The following is a 13,182-nucleotide window of genomic DNA, read 5'->3' on the forward strand; positions in this document are numbered from 1 at the left end:
GGCGCACTCCTCCATTGTCTCCTGAGAGACGGATACCAACGGGGGAGATTCATGCGGTTGGTCCTCCTGATGGCTGTGCTGGTGCAGGTTGATGCTTTTGTGTGCATGCACACTTCTTCAGATATGCACACGAAAGCTTATACCAAGAACAAACTTAGTTGGTCTCTAAGGTGCTACTGGACAATCTTTTTTTTTTAATATATATTTTGACTGCATCAGGCCAACACGGTTACCAACCTGAATCTAGATGCATTGTAAACGTGATTTGGCTCCACACCCTCTACATCCCCCTTTTTTTTAATGCAGGAGCAAAATCAAGAGTTTATGCTCTTTCAAAAGCAGTAGTCTTACTGTGTGTGTAAGAAGGTAGTTCTCGAAGTTTTTGAAAATGTGCTGCAAGTGAAAATATAGTTCAGAGTTATTCTATCACCAGATGTGGGGCAGATTAGGCTGGGAGTCACTTACGACCACCTTGTACACAGAATCGTTTCCCACTAGCGCTGTGTAAAATAGAAAAAAAAGAAACACAGTGGGGGCTGATGCCCATTTGGGATTGGTAAGGGAGAAGGCAGAGAAGACCCAACAGTAGGTGGAGCCAGAGGCGACGAGAAGCAAAGCCGTCCCGACAGGTTGTAAGCAAGAAGACAAACGAAGGTTGTCTGAGGGCAAAGTGAGGCTGGTGCGGCACCGCCCCGTTCGCCCTAATCGGACCAGTGACTGAACGGAGAGAAGCCCATAGAACTTTTTTTTCCCCTAGCTGCTTGCACCTGCTATCGTTTTTGTTGCCCTTCCCTCGGTTGGGCGGAACTGTAGTGCGTGGGGTTGAGTTTTCCACACCGACGCTCTTTGCTCAAGCTCCATTTCCATGCATTCGGTGCTCTTAGCAAGTCGTCCCCTCGGGTTGCGAAAGTTGCCGGGATCGGTGTGCGAGCGCGAGAGAGAAGGAGAGCGCGAGAGATTCTTCGGCCATGGGGGGCGAGACGATGTTGCGGACCCTGCTCTACACCGTCAACTCCCTGCTGCAGCAGCGCAGATACCAGGCGGCGTTGGCCGTCGTCAAGGGCTTCCGTAACGGAGCAGTGTAAGCCCTGGCTGGAGAGGGACCGTCTCTCCTTTCCCCCACCCACCGCATCCCTAGTCCGGGAAAGGAGGCTGAGGGGCTCCCGTGTCGGCCGGGGGCGGAGCCTTTGCGCTGAGCCTGGGCGGGCGCCGCTCCAACGAGGAGCTCTGAGGGAGGAAACGAGCCCCGGCCGGGCGGGAAAGCCTCCCGGGTAGTTTGCAAACCACCAGCTGGGGGCAAAGGACTCTCTCCAAAAAGCCCTTTCCACGGGGAATGCCGTCTCCGATAGTGTTAGAAACAAACACGATTCGTGTGTGTGTGTGTGTGTGGTGGGAATGAAGGCTCGCTTTCTTCCTGGCGCAGGGCCGCCTTTGAATCGCCGAGGGTTTGTGCTAAGCAAAGTTAATTACAGTACCTCATAGTGGACGAGTCTTTCCCTGAGAGGATTGACAGCCACGTCTTTGACGAGGTGGCAGTAGACAAGCGTGCCAACTTGAATTAAAATATTGGGAAGATGGGGCAGGTAAGCCCCGCCCCACATAATCGATTACAAGGGCAAGGCGCACGCACACCGTTTGAATGGCATTGACCATCACCTTTGGGAGGCGGCCCCCTCAAATATTTCAAGGGGGGGAGGCAATGGAACCTCTCGGTCCCTAGGAGTTGGCTCCTATGGCAGTAGATATGACTGCCAGCTATTTGTTTACAGTATTTTATTACGGTTTCTATAAAATGTATACACCGCTTGATTGTAGGGGGGAACCTCGAAGTGGTTTATAAAAAAGTTAAAACAATAATAGGAAAAGTCCACAACAGTAGTAAATAAATAAGTTTACCACGTCTCTTTAATTTTCTGCATGCACTTCACTTCAGTTGAAGCCAAAACCTGGATTTATGGTTGTTTTTCCAGTGACCTGAAATCAAGGTTGAGTTATGAAATATTAAATCCATGATGCCTCCTGTTGTAGAAATCGTATGGATTAGTATGTGTAAACCACACCCTTGCTATGTTCTTTTTCTTAAATGTCAGGGTGTAGCTTAAACATGCTAATCCAAAACTATTTCTACAACAAGAGGCAAAACCCATCAACATAAGCCATAGCCAATAAACTAATACTGTCGAAATATATTTAATACCTCAAAAGTGATTTGTTGCCGAATCATGTTGCTTTCTACTTTACACACATTTCTAAAATCAGGTTTACATGTAAAGTGGAGTTATGTGTAAAGCGAGGGAGGGGGACTGGGGTCTTTGAGGTATTGTTGGACTCCAACTGCCATCAGCCTCACCCTGCGTGGATGGCCAGGAATTACCGTACAAGATGACAAGAGAGTTTTAGGCCAGCAACTTCTGGAAGGCTAAAGGTTACCTATCCCCACTGTAAAGTGAATTTAGCTGCCGTTAGTGTAATCTGCATACCTGCGCATATCATACAGGCATAAATAAATGGTTCTCTCTGAAAAATTGACTACTTTATGGCTAATGAGACAAATGCAGTGCTTTCTTCGGGGGGGGGCGGAAGCAGGGGGACGCATACCCCTAAACATTTTGTGAATCTTTGTACTTTTGGCCATTTACTGTATTTATTTTCCCCGATTTGAACTATAAAATGGTGGTTTTCTTGAGTCTAAATGAGAGTACCCCTAAACATTTTTAAAGAAAAAAAGCACTGGACAAATGAATCAATAACTTGATTCAAAACAACATTTGTATATGTGTTCAGTGTTTATTATCTTCTTTCCGTTTCCCAGGTATGGAGCAAAAATACGTGCCCCCCATGCTTTAGTGATGACATTTCTCTTCAGGAGTGGAAGGTATATTTATCAGTTCCTTTCTTTTTCATATATATGTGTGTGTGATTATTTCTTTATAAGACTATGTGATTTGATAAGGTTCAGTACTGTACAGTTATTGTCCTCTGTGCATATTGAACCCAGTGAAACAGGATCCTCCTTATTTATTTATAAGATTTATTCACCGTAAGGTCCCAGAATCAATTATAACCGTACAATCTTACAATTATGAAAAACAACTAAAAACCATTCCAACAAAAAACAGAACATGCTTTCTCTCTCTGCATTTCTTTGGAATAGAGCAACTAGATTAGAATACAAGGAGACTTGTATTGTATGTCTTCTTGGTGTTAATGAATAGTCATTTTCTTTATTTTTAATTAAAGGCTACAGATGACATGTTTAGTGCTATCCTATGAATATGAGCTCAGAAGGCAGGTTTAGAATGGCAGCCCAACAGCACAGCATATTTACTGGGAAGAAAGTCTTGGTTGTGTCCATTGGGGCTTAGGCTGCCATTATGTCACATTTACTATGGGATCTATTCATGCCCATATTAAATTAATCATTAATAGATTGGCTAATCTGTCTTTAGATTTTATTGCTTACTGAAACCGGGATAAATGATCACTGTGACTTTCTGAAGTAGATAATAGGTTACAACTTAGTAGTTAATGTTTATTCACTTCTCTTTTAGTTGAAGAGTGTACTATCTGTAATAACAGGTCTTCATTTTTTCTCTTAGTTTAAGGGAGAAATTGAAAGCAATTGTTCGTGCCACTTACACTCATTCCAGAAACCTGGCATATTTTGTATTCACATACAAGGGCCTGTTGGCCCTACAGTCACGAATGCAGGGAAAGAAGATCCCATTTCACTCTTTCCTCGCAGCCTGCATTGGAGGCTGGTTGGTGTTTGGAGAAAATAACAATATTAACAGCCAGGTAAATGATGGTGTTGTGTGCTTCTGGGTTTATACTGCTGCCCATTTAATGCAAAGTGAAAATCAAGTGATGTTAGTGATCCAGGTTGCTTCATATTTAACTGCCCTTCAACTTAAAACTTGAGGACAATAAAATAACTGTGCCCCAACACTTCTGCATCTTTCACTCACCAAGGTGCTCTATAGAATGGGGGAAAGGGTTGTATTAGCTCAGAATTCTATTAATTCGGTCCCATCACCAGTTTCTGCTTCTTTCAGCTGCCTGTTTTGATCAGGTTTTTAATTAAATATAAGCACTGCTTTAACTGGTGCACCAGTGACCCATCTAGCTCAACATATTGCTTCTTCCTGGAGAAATGGTTTGCCTTTGAAAGCTGAAGTTAGTGATATTTTTTAATGTTTCACAGAATTAGAAAGCTGCAGTGGGAAGAGGTTCTACAGAAAGCTGCAGTGGGAAGAGGGCTCTCCCCCCCCCCCCCCAGTATGAAAAGACTAGGGTCTCTAGGTATATTTTTGTTTCTCCCTAGGTTTACTCTGCTTCAGCTTTGAAAATAGTAATCTTTCAACTGAGCACACAAATTACTTTTTCAAGCGACTAAATTTTGCAATGCTCGATCATACGCTGTTGCTAAAAACGGCAAACAACCCAGCTGAGAGACTACAAAAGCATTATAATGTTTTTTAAAAAATGATTTGACATAAAACCAACTTGGTGATTGCCTAAATTGAGGACTGTTTGAAATAATCACTTTCTAGATATGTTCCTTGCCTAATATTTGTTTACAATTTCCCCCTACAGATAAACATGTACCTATTGTCTCGTATCCTGTTTGGCTTGTCCCGACTGGCAGTGGAGAAAGGTTACATCCCAGAGCCAAAACAAGATCCCTTTCCACTCTTTGCTGCTCTGGTTTGGGGGATTGTTCTCTGGCTCTTTGAGTACCACCGACACACTCTACAGCCATCATTGCAATCATCCATGACCTACCTGTATGATGACAGTAATGTCTGGCATGATGTTTCTGACTTTCTTGTATATAACAAAAGACCTGCTACCAATCAGTCTTGAAAGATATTTTAGTAATGGCACATTCCAACAGCAGGGCTTTTATGCTTTTATTTGAACACACTTCACTGAAAATCGTTAACATTGGATGTTGATCTCTACATGGGTCTGGCCACGTTGTTCTGTGTAGGCCTCTGGTTTCTCTGGTTAGAGCTTGAAAAGGCCATATTTCAAGCAAACCATTTTGTAATCTTTTTGTAAGGTGATCCTCTTGTCTGTAAGAGGCTGTTTCCTTTTCAGCTGTGGGTGGAAAAAATGCACTATAAATGCACTGATCTTAAAACTTGAGAAAATAGGGTGAAAATATTTTCTTTAATACTGAAATACCAGGTGCCATAGGTAACTTTCTGCCTACATATATGCAATACAACCTTCACTGCTTCCTCAATTAGCCATAGAATAAAAAGGACCATTCTCATCATAGTAAATACTACATAAAGCTCAAGTTTAGGATCTTTGTGTGCAGATATGGTACTGGGAAACTTTACTTCTTTATGCATGTTTGTTAATTCATCTTTCTTACATTAACCACCTATAACAACATAAAACCAGTAAAAGTGCATTTAGAAAAAGATGACTAAAAGGTGCGCGGGGGGGGGGGGAGTTAAGCAACTAAGAGAGGCTTTACTGCAAGCACGGTACGTACTCTGCAGTGCAAAGGGCCTGTTTTAAAAATTCATCATCAACGACTTAGATAAATGCCAAGATTTATTCAAAGAGTTGAGGTTCATTCCTCTAGACTTATAGTCTAGAGAAAGCTGTGAAACAAAAGAAAAAAATGGAGTAGATGGATTGGTGAAAGGGTAGATACAGTGGCAAATGAGTGATTTGCTTCTATTTTGACATCTTCACTGTTAGGCGTATAAATACCTGAATAGGTTTTTTTTGGCCCTAGCCTCTTCTAGTTGGAACGGAACAGAGCATGCAACTATACACTCTTACAACTGTGGTTGCAGTTGGCAAAATATGGTAACGCTATGTACATAGACCATTGATAAAAATGTATCTGATCAAGCATCTGCTGTCATAGAAGCAAAGATGCCAATGGATTGTTGAGGGTGTTGCTTTTATGACACTGCCTTATCAGAAAATGTTACATATAAGGTAAGCCACTGATTATAGCACAATTATAGGAAAGTGACATAAAGTCTTGCAGCCTAATCCTCTGGGCTTGCAATGGCAGCTCTTTTTGTGCTAGTTTTGCACAGGATGGGGGAAAAGCACTTGAGTTATGAATTAAATATACATAGGCAATGGGAAAATGCTGGGTAAACAACAAGGTGAATGTTTTGTTCTTTCACTTCTTGGGGTATTGTCATTGATTTTTTATTTTATCATTGTTTGGTAACTTGTGATGGTTTATTATTTAGTCCTGTCAGTTGGAGGAAGTTTTTTTTAAAGAAAAACTTATAGGGCCACAACACTGGTGTATGCTTCTTTTTATTTTGTCACATCTTTCAGTGGTTTGTTTGTTTGGTACCAACGTACCAGCTTGTATCTGTGAGCATCTGTCTTGATCTGGCATGTGAGCTGCCACCTTCTTTCTCCTGAATCTTTACTACCATACGTAAAATATCCTGCAAACAACCCCCTCCTCAAATTCCCTGTCCCATCAAGTCATATTTAGGAAAGAACAAACCCACCAAACACCTTCAGAACATTATTGATATTTTAAGCAGTAACTATGTTTTGAGCTTTTCCGGTCTCTCCCCAACATTTGGTTGCTTCCATGCAAAGGCACTATCTTCTACCTCCCCACCCCAAACAATAGACAGTACAGTAGCTGTTGCGAACTACAGTGTCAGCATAATCGTAACAGTGCCTGCAATATATTTCCTTAATTTACATATAACTTCTGCTGCCCTCCTGTCCCCAGAACGCTAATACTAAGCTCTTCTAGCAAACTGTCTGAGTCTCTTATCTGTCTGCAGTTCAGAGCACAAAACTGCCATAAAACACATCAAACTGTGGTCCCATCACAGCAGCACCCTTTACATATCTGTCTGCGGCAATTAACTGTGCTTTTTAAAGATTGCTCTCCTGCTGTGTAAGGATAGAATGCTATGCTACAAAGTCAGTCAATTTCCCAGGGAGGTAGCTGGAATAATTTTAAACAGCATTTAACATCCACCACTGTTCCTATAGCTCGATTGGTGAGGTCGAATCCCTTCTGCCACTAATGTGATTGAACAATGCCAGTGTGTGCTGGGGAAGTGAACTAGAAGTAATGGGTCTGTCTGAAGACTCTTGGATACATAGGTTCCATTCCTCACCCTTCCAGATCGTATTGTTCGGCAAGCTAAGTGTTCTGTTTGGTTTTCATGCTAATAAGAAAGAAACACAAACAGGAATAAGGAGACGGTTTGAAAATCCACCTCCCAAGCAGCCCGTCACATCAAAATTAAGCAAGTCCCAACCATCCCCACTCTGAAGATCAAAACAGACATGCATATGTGTTTACAACAGCTCAATTGTGGCTTCTCATTGAAGGCTCAGCTCTTTTGTGTTTTGTTCAAGAGGAGATCTTGGTTCCCAATGCTGGGGAAATGTCTATCCCTATCTGATTTGCCATAACTGTTGTGCTTGAATAACACTGCTTCCACAGCGTAATGAAATAGTGCAAGGAACATCTACAAATGCCATGTAGACTACTTACCATATTTTTCGCTCTATAAGACGCACCAGACCATAGGGCGCACCTAGTTTTTGGAGGAGGAAAACAAGAAAAAAAATATTCTGAATCTCAGAAGCCAGAACAGCAAGAAGGATCGCTACACTGTGAAAGCAGCAATCCCTCTTGCTGTTCTGGCTTCTGGGATAGCTGCGCAGCCTGCATTCACTCCATAAGACGCACACACGTTTCCCCTTACTTTTTAGGAGGGAAAAAGTGAGTCTTATAGAGCAAAAAATACGGTAATTATTTCAAGGAGTGGGGGGAAATTGAAATAAGTAAATAGCTGCACCATTCTAAAAGTTTAGGAAATATAATGTTGAGCTCAAATTACAAAAAAGAAAAGTTAAAAACCCCATGTATTTATTGTCCTGTATTTATTCTTAATTCAAGTCCTCTAAAAACCTGGATCTACAATAAGGTATTGTTTCTCCTCCATTAATAACACTATTGCCTTGTTTTATGAAAGTTATTTACAATAGGCTTCCTAACATATATTTGGAGGTCTTGATTTGTAGACATCTGCAACAGATATTTACAAGAACAACAAATAGAACCAGTGACCCCTTGACAATGCCAAGAGCCTGCTTTGTTGTTTACTTTGTTTGCTATTTTTAGTGCATACTGCTCTGATTTCCTTAGGCAGGATTAGTGGGAAATAAGTGCCTTTTGTGAAATACATATACACACCTTCATGTGGGTGAATGTGCTTCCTCGCACCTTACTGCTGTTTTCCGAAACATTTAGATTGGTAAACCGCAAAAAGCCACTTCACACCTGCAACTTTGTCTTTGTCAGAGGGAAGTGTGTGCCAACATTTACTGTTGCATTTAGTTTGCCAGCTCAAATGACCCCTCTCTCTTCCCACACACTCTGTTCTGTGGTTTCTCCTGACACCCCCAGAACCAATTTCAGTGCGCATGTTGGGGGGGGGGACCGCATTGCACAAGCGAAATCATTGTGCAGGTTTCTATTGACAGGGCTCCTTCAGTGAATCCTGCCCTATGCTCTCTTCCTCTACACTCATGTAGGTGTTGTGTTTGATAGGAAAGCTTGTGGTGCTGTGGTCTAAACCACCAAGCGTCTTGGGCTTGCCAATCGTAAGGTCAGCAGTTCAAATCTGTGCGACAGGGTGAGCTCCTGTTGCTCTGTCCCAGCTCCTGCCAACCTAGCAGTTTGAAAGCATACCAGTGTGAGTAGATAAATCGGTACCACTGTGACGGGAAGGTAAATGGCGTTTCTGTGCACTCAGGCTTTTATCACAGTGTTTTGTTGCGCTAGAAGTGATTTAGTCATGCTGGCCACATGACCCACAAAGCTGTCTGTGGACAAATGCTGGCTCCCTCAGCCTGAAAGCAGAGATAAGTGCCACACCCCATAGTCAAATTTGATTGGACCTAACTGTCCAGGGGTCCTTTTACCTGTGTTTGATATGCTTTGTAAAAACTAGATCTTTTGACTACATAACTGCAGGCTTTGCTTTTCAAAAATGTGGTGGTGACTAATTGCACGTTTCTACTTTTGCCTTGTAAAAATATTAATTGCTGTAACTACCTTTACCTGGCACTGACTATCTTCCTATTTGTGGTGCTACATATTTCAATAATTCTCTTCCTGCCTTCTGGTAAAGCAGCCTGATGCTGTTCTCTGTGTTAAGTTTTTAACAGCAACATAAGATCAGAAGACATCCAGAGATGATGAATTCCAACTACACTTCATTCTATGAAGCCAAAACTGCTGAAAACCTTAGGAATCATTCCACATACAAGTGATTCTTCCTGGCGAGTTATGCCATCCTCACAGCCAGTAGTTCTCATACAAGCAGCATATAAAAATGGGCATGGCATTCAGTTTGGCTTGCTGAGTTCATAAATCACGCAGAAAGTTTTAAATCCTATTATTTGGAAATGTGTGGGTTCTGACCAGGGCTTTTTTTACAGCTGGAACTCACCAGAACTCAGTTCTGGCACCTGAGAGGTGCCATTGCCATTATGAGAACAAAGGAGGTGAGTTCCAGCACCTCTTTTTCTAGAAAAATAGCACTGACTCTGATACACAAAGAGATCTGTTGAGTGTTTGGAGACTTAGGTGTGCAATACAGTATTTGGCAGCGACAATGCAGAATTTCCTAAAAGATAACAGAATGTACATTTGTAACAGACTGAAACGTTGACTTGAGTTTTTTCAGGCAATAGTGGATGCATTGAAATATACAGTTAAAGTAGCAGATTGGCCAGACTGTTTCAAATAAACTGCTATGTACTTTAACAAAATGTAGTAGAAAATCAACTTGTTAATTAGTAAGGTCTAGCTGCCAACACAGCTTTGCCACACCTTTGGTTTGATACTGAAGTATATGGAAACAAATTAAATGCAAAATATCTGCTTTAAGATGCACTTCTGTATAATGTGTTTTTTCTCATTTTAACCTTTTTTTTAGGGATCCGACACGCAGCTTGTGAGAACACCTTACATTCTGACTAGATGTTTCTGTTCCTTAAGAATGTAAAGCTAAGTTTGCAATTGTGATGGAGATCACTAAGATACTGGGCAGAAAAGGTGATTTTAAAAATAAGCCTACATGCATATATTTCTAGAACCCTTAGTCTGTAATATCAAAATATTACGAAGTTTACTTAAGCTTTTCACGCTAAAAGAAATAATAATTTCAGTATAAGGATCTTGTACAAGTGTAACATGCCTGTCAACTGTAATTTGGTATCTGCCAGCTTCATTAAAATGATATGCAAATTATGGGGAGCAATTAAATATGCATATTAGCTGCAGCTGTGCAAGTCATGGCTACGTTGGCAGTGTGGCCTTCACACTGACCAAGTTGTCTACCTCTGCTCTAAATGATTTATACTGTTAATTAAACTGCAGCTTAATTAAATTCATCTTCCTAACAACATGGAAATGATTAATTGTAAACAAGTAATGTTGCTATTATCCAGTATCTCATATTATCACAGAAAATACAGTCATGGGTTAAACAATATAGAAGCTGAAAGTATACTGGTGTCTGCCCTGGTATTTTTGACTACCTTGGTTCTAAGGGTAAGGGTGGCGCTTAAAAGTACTGTGAATAGAAGTATTATTATTATTATTATTATTATTATTATTAAATTTTAGTTTAAAGACCATTCAATAATTCAGAATTTTGTCGTTCACAAAGCTGACCAGCTAATCCTAGCCAAACCAGTTGCTGAAACATACTGTCACAGTTATTACAAAAAGGCCACCATGGAATAAGATCTTGAGGGCTAATGACATGTTACACGTTGCCATTTTAAGGAGCTGTGCCACACTATGGAGCCATGTTGGGTACTAATTACCGTATTTTTTGCACCATAACACTCACTTTTTTCCTCCTAGAAAGTAAGGGGAAATGTCTGTGCGTGTTATGGAGGGAATGCCTACAGGTAGCATGCCTATGGATTTTCCTCCTCTAAAAACTACGTGCGTGTTATGGTTGGGTGCGTGTTATAGAGCGAAAAATACGGTAATACAGCATCTTCTTTCATCTTGTCTATATGTCAGAAACACATTAGGGGAATCCCTGACTTGCCCCAGCTCCCCAGCACATGTTTTTTGCATTGTAGAAAAGACGAGAGAGAAGTCAAATATGTACTTCAAACATTAACCTGTGGAGAGATCTCTTTGATCTGCAAAGAATTCTTTTAAGAGCTGTACTAAGCATTATATACAGATGTATGTAACATTCTCCTGTGTGCGTTTTCTTCCTATTGAAGTAAGAAGCAGCTTCAGGAGGCTGCAAGCTTGAGTGTGCCTCTTTCCTATACTTGCTGTATTTCTCCTCTGCACACACACCGCAACCATGACAGAAAAGATTTTGATATCCATGTGGGGAAGGAGGGGAGGTGCCAGAAAAAGCAGCCAGCACACAGAAGGGTTAAACAGCCTCCCTACTCAACATTACATCATTCCTATACTATCTATCTCTGTATATGATGGGAAGTTACCTGTATCTGTGTACATAACATCCAGTTTGTCCGTAGTGGTTTCTAACTAGTTTGTTTCACTTCTGCTTACAAAGAGACTGAGAAATAAAAATGAGATGGTGACAATTATTAGGTCATGCTGCTCTTGAATTGTTGATTTGGTAAAGAAAACAGAGAGGCCTTTCCCAATATCCATTTAAGAGAAACAGAGTAATGCCCAGCCTGAACACCCAGCACTAAATTGAAATTAGTTAATTGGTCATGACTCTGTAGCTGCAGATAGGAGCCCTACATGCCTTGTGTAGGCTATTCAGAGTCATGACGACTGGTTCGGTTTAGTACAAGAAGTGCCAATAAGCATTGGGAACCCTGGCTTTGTGCAATCTACTTCTCAAATGAGATGTCTTGGGGGGAAAAGTGTATATGTGAACTGGAGGAGTATCTCTGGTGGGTTGCTGTACTGAAGCTGAGTCTTGTCCTCTTCTTTTCTTTTTTAGAAGTACATTCTTGAACAGCACAAAAGTAAAGGCAGTTAGTTCTGAAGAACCCCCCTCCCCAGAGGTACCTAGCAAGGATTGGCTTTGTTCATGTAAATGTCACCTCTGTCGTTGTCGTCCCCCCCCCCCAACCTTTAACAGAAGGTACATCATCTTGTTATGTTAGATTGAAATACAGATTAATATTGAAAGTTGCAAATCCAGGCCTGAATGTTCCCTCTTTTGGGTATGCGGATATCCTTTCCAGTGTCTGCATAATTTGCACTGCACTCTTAAACTAAGGTTACCAGATTTTTTTCAATGAATCCGGGGACATTTTTCAACTTCCTACTAAATAGATGGATTTTCTCAGGAGACTGATTTGTAAATCTGGGGACGTCTGGTAACCTTATCTTAAACACCATTTTTAACCACCTTTGAGGCAACAGAACTGTGCGATGTTAAAGAGGAACAACCTCCGTTCCCCTGAAGTGGACAGGCTGGTGGAAGGTCTGGCTACCCTTTGGGATGGAGGTGGGGGGGGGGGGTTAAGCGGATCTGTTCACCCTGAATAAACTTACTCCACGGATTTGAAATTAAACTTTTTAATTCCATTTGGCATTTCTGAGCTCCCTGCCAATGGGGATCATCGCCTTGCTAAAAAAAATAAAAAATCTTTTGTGACAGTAGGAGGAACAGCTGGTGCAGCAGCTGTGTCCAAAAACTGCACACTAAGAGAGCTGCAGAGTCTCCATGGGGGAAGGGGGGAGCAGAACTACCACAAAACTCTGCCCTACTTTCTCACAGATTGGGGGTGGGGTGGGGTGGCGCGTGAATCAAACCACAGACTGCTTCCATCTGGTCTAACTGTTGCTCAGTTTGCAATGTTACAGTAACGTCAGGATTCGATTTGGCATTTGTAAAGTATAGCAACCTTCCACTAAAGGAAGGTAAATACCCATCTCAAACTATAGTTCCCCAGAACCATGAAACCCACCAAGCTTTTCTCTCTCTGTAATTTTAACATAGTATATATATTTTAGCACCAACAGTACGGGGATAGAATACAGAAACAAAAGGATCTCTGCCAGGTATTAGTAAGACTCAGCCTTTGACATCAGGACACAGTGGCACAGGAGTTTTTTCTCTGGCTGCATACATACCGTGCACATAAAGCACACGGCTTCCCCTCAAAGAATCCTGGGAGCTG

The 13,182-nt window shown here is 41.5% G+C and overlaps 1 protein-coding gene and 1 long non-coding RNA gene across 3 annotated transcripts; one reads left to right on the top strand and one right to left on the bottom strand.

Moving 5' to 3' along the window:
* The first annotated feature begins 771 nt into the window (after positions 1–771).
* PXMP4 (peroxisomal membrane protein 4) lies at positions 772–12,192 on the top strand. Of its 2 annotated transcripts, XR_013987520.1 has the most exons (6): positions 772–1,081; positions 2,813–2,875; positions 3,600–3,798; positions 4,597–4,787; positions 9,975–10,093; positions 11,994–12,192. XR_013987520.1 is itself a non-coding variant. In XM_081009620.1 (4 exons), exons 1-4 carry the CDS (start codon positions 969–971, stop codon positions 4,864–4,866), a joined length of 645 nt encoding a protein of 214 aa, XP_080865746.1. In that variant the 5' UTR covers positions 776–968; the 3' UTR covers positions 4,867–6,258. The 2 variants fall into 2 exon arrangements, 1 of the variants encoding a protein (XP_080865746.1); XM_081009620.1 differs by lacking the exons at positions 9,975–10,093; positions 11,994–12,192 and having other exon boundaries at positions 776–1,081; positions 4,597–6,258.
* LOC308479175 lies at positions 4,900–9,967 on the bottom strand. Its single transcript, XR_013987523.1, has 2 exons — positions 7,776–9,967; positions 4,900–7,514 (listed from the first exon to the last, which is right to left on the bottom strand). It is a non-coding gene; the product is annotated as an uncharacterized lncRNA (long non-coding RNA).
* Positions 12,193–13,182: the final 990 nt, after the last annotated feature.

This window comes from Podarcis pityusensis (genome assembly GCF_964106645.2).
Source record: "Podarcis pityusensis genome assembly, chromosome: 6".
NCBI lineage: Eukaryota > Metazoa > Chordata > Lepidosauria > Squamata > Lacertidae > Podarcis > Podarcis pityusensis.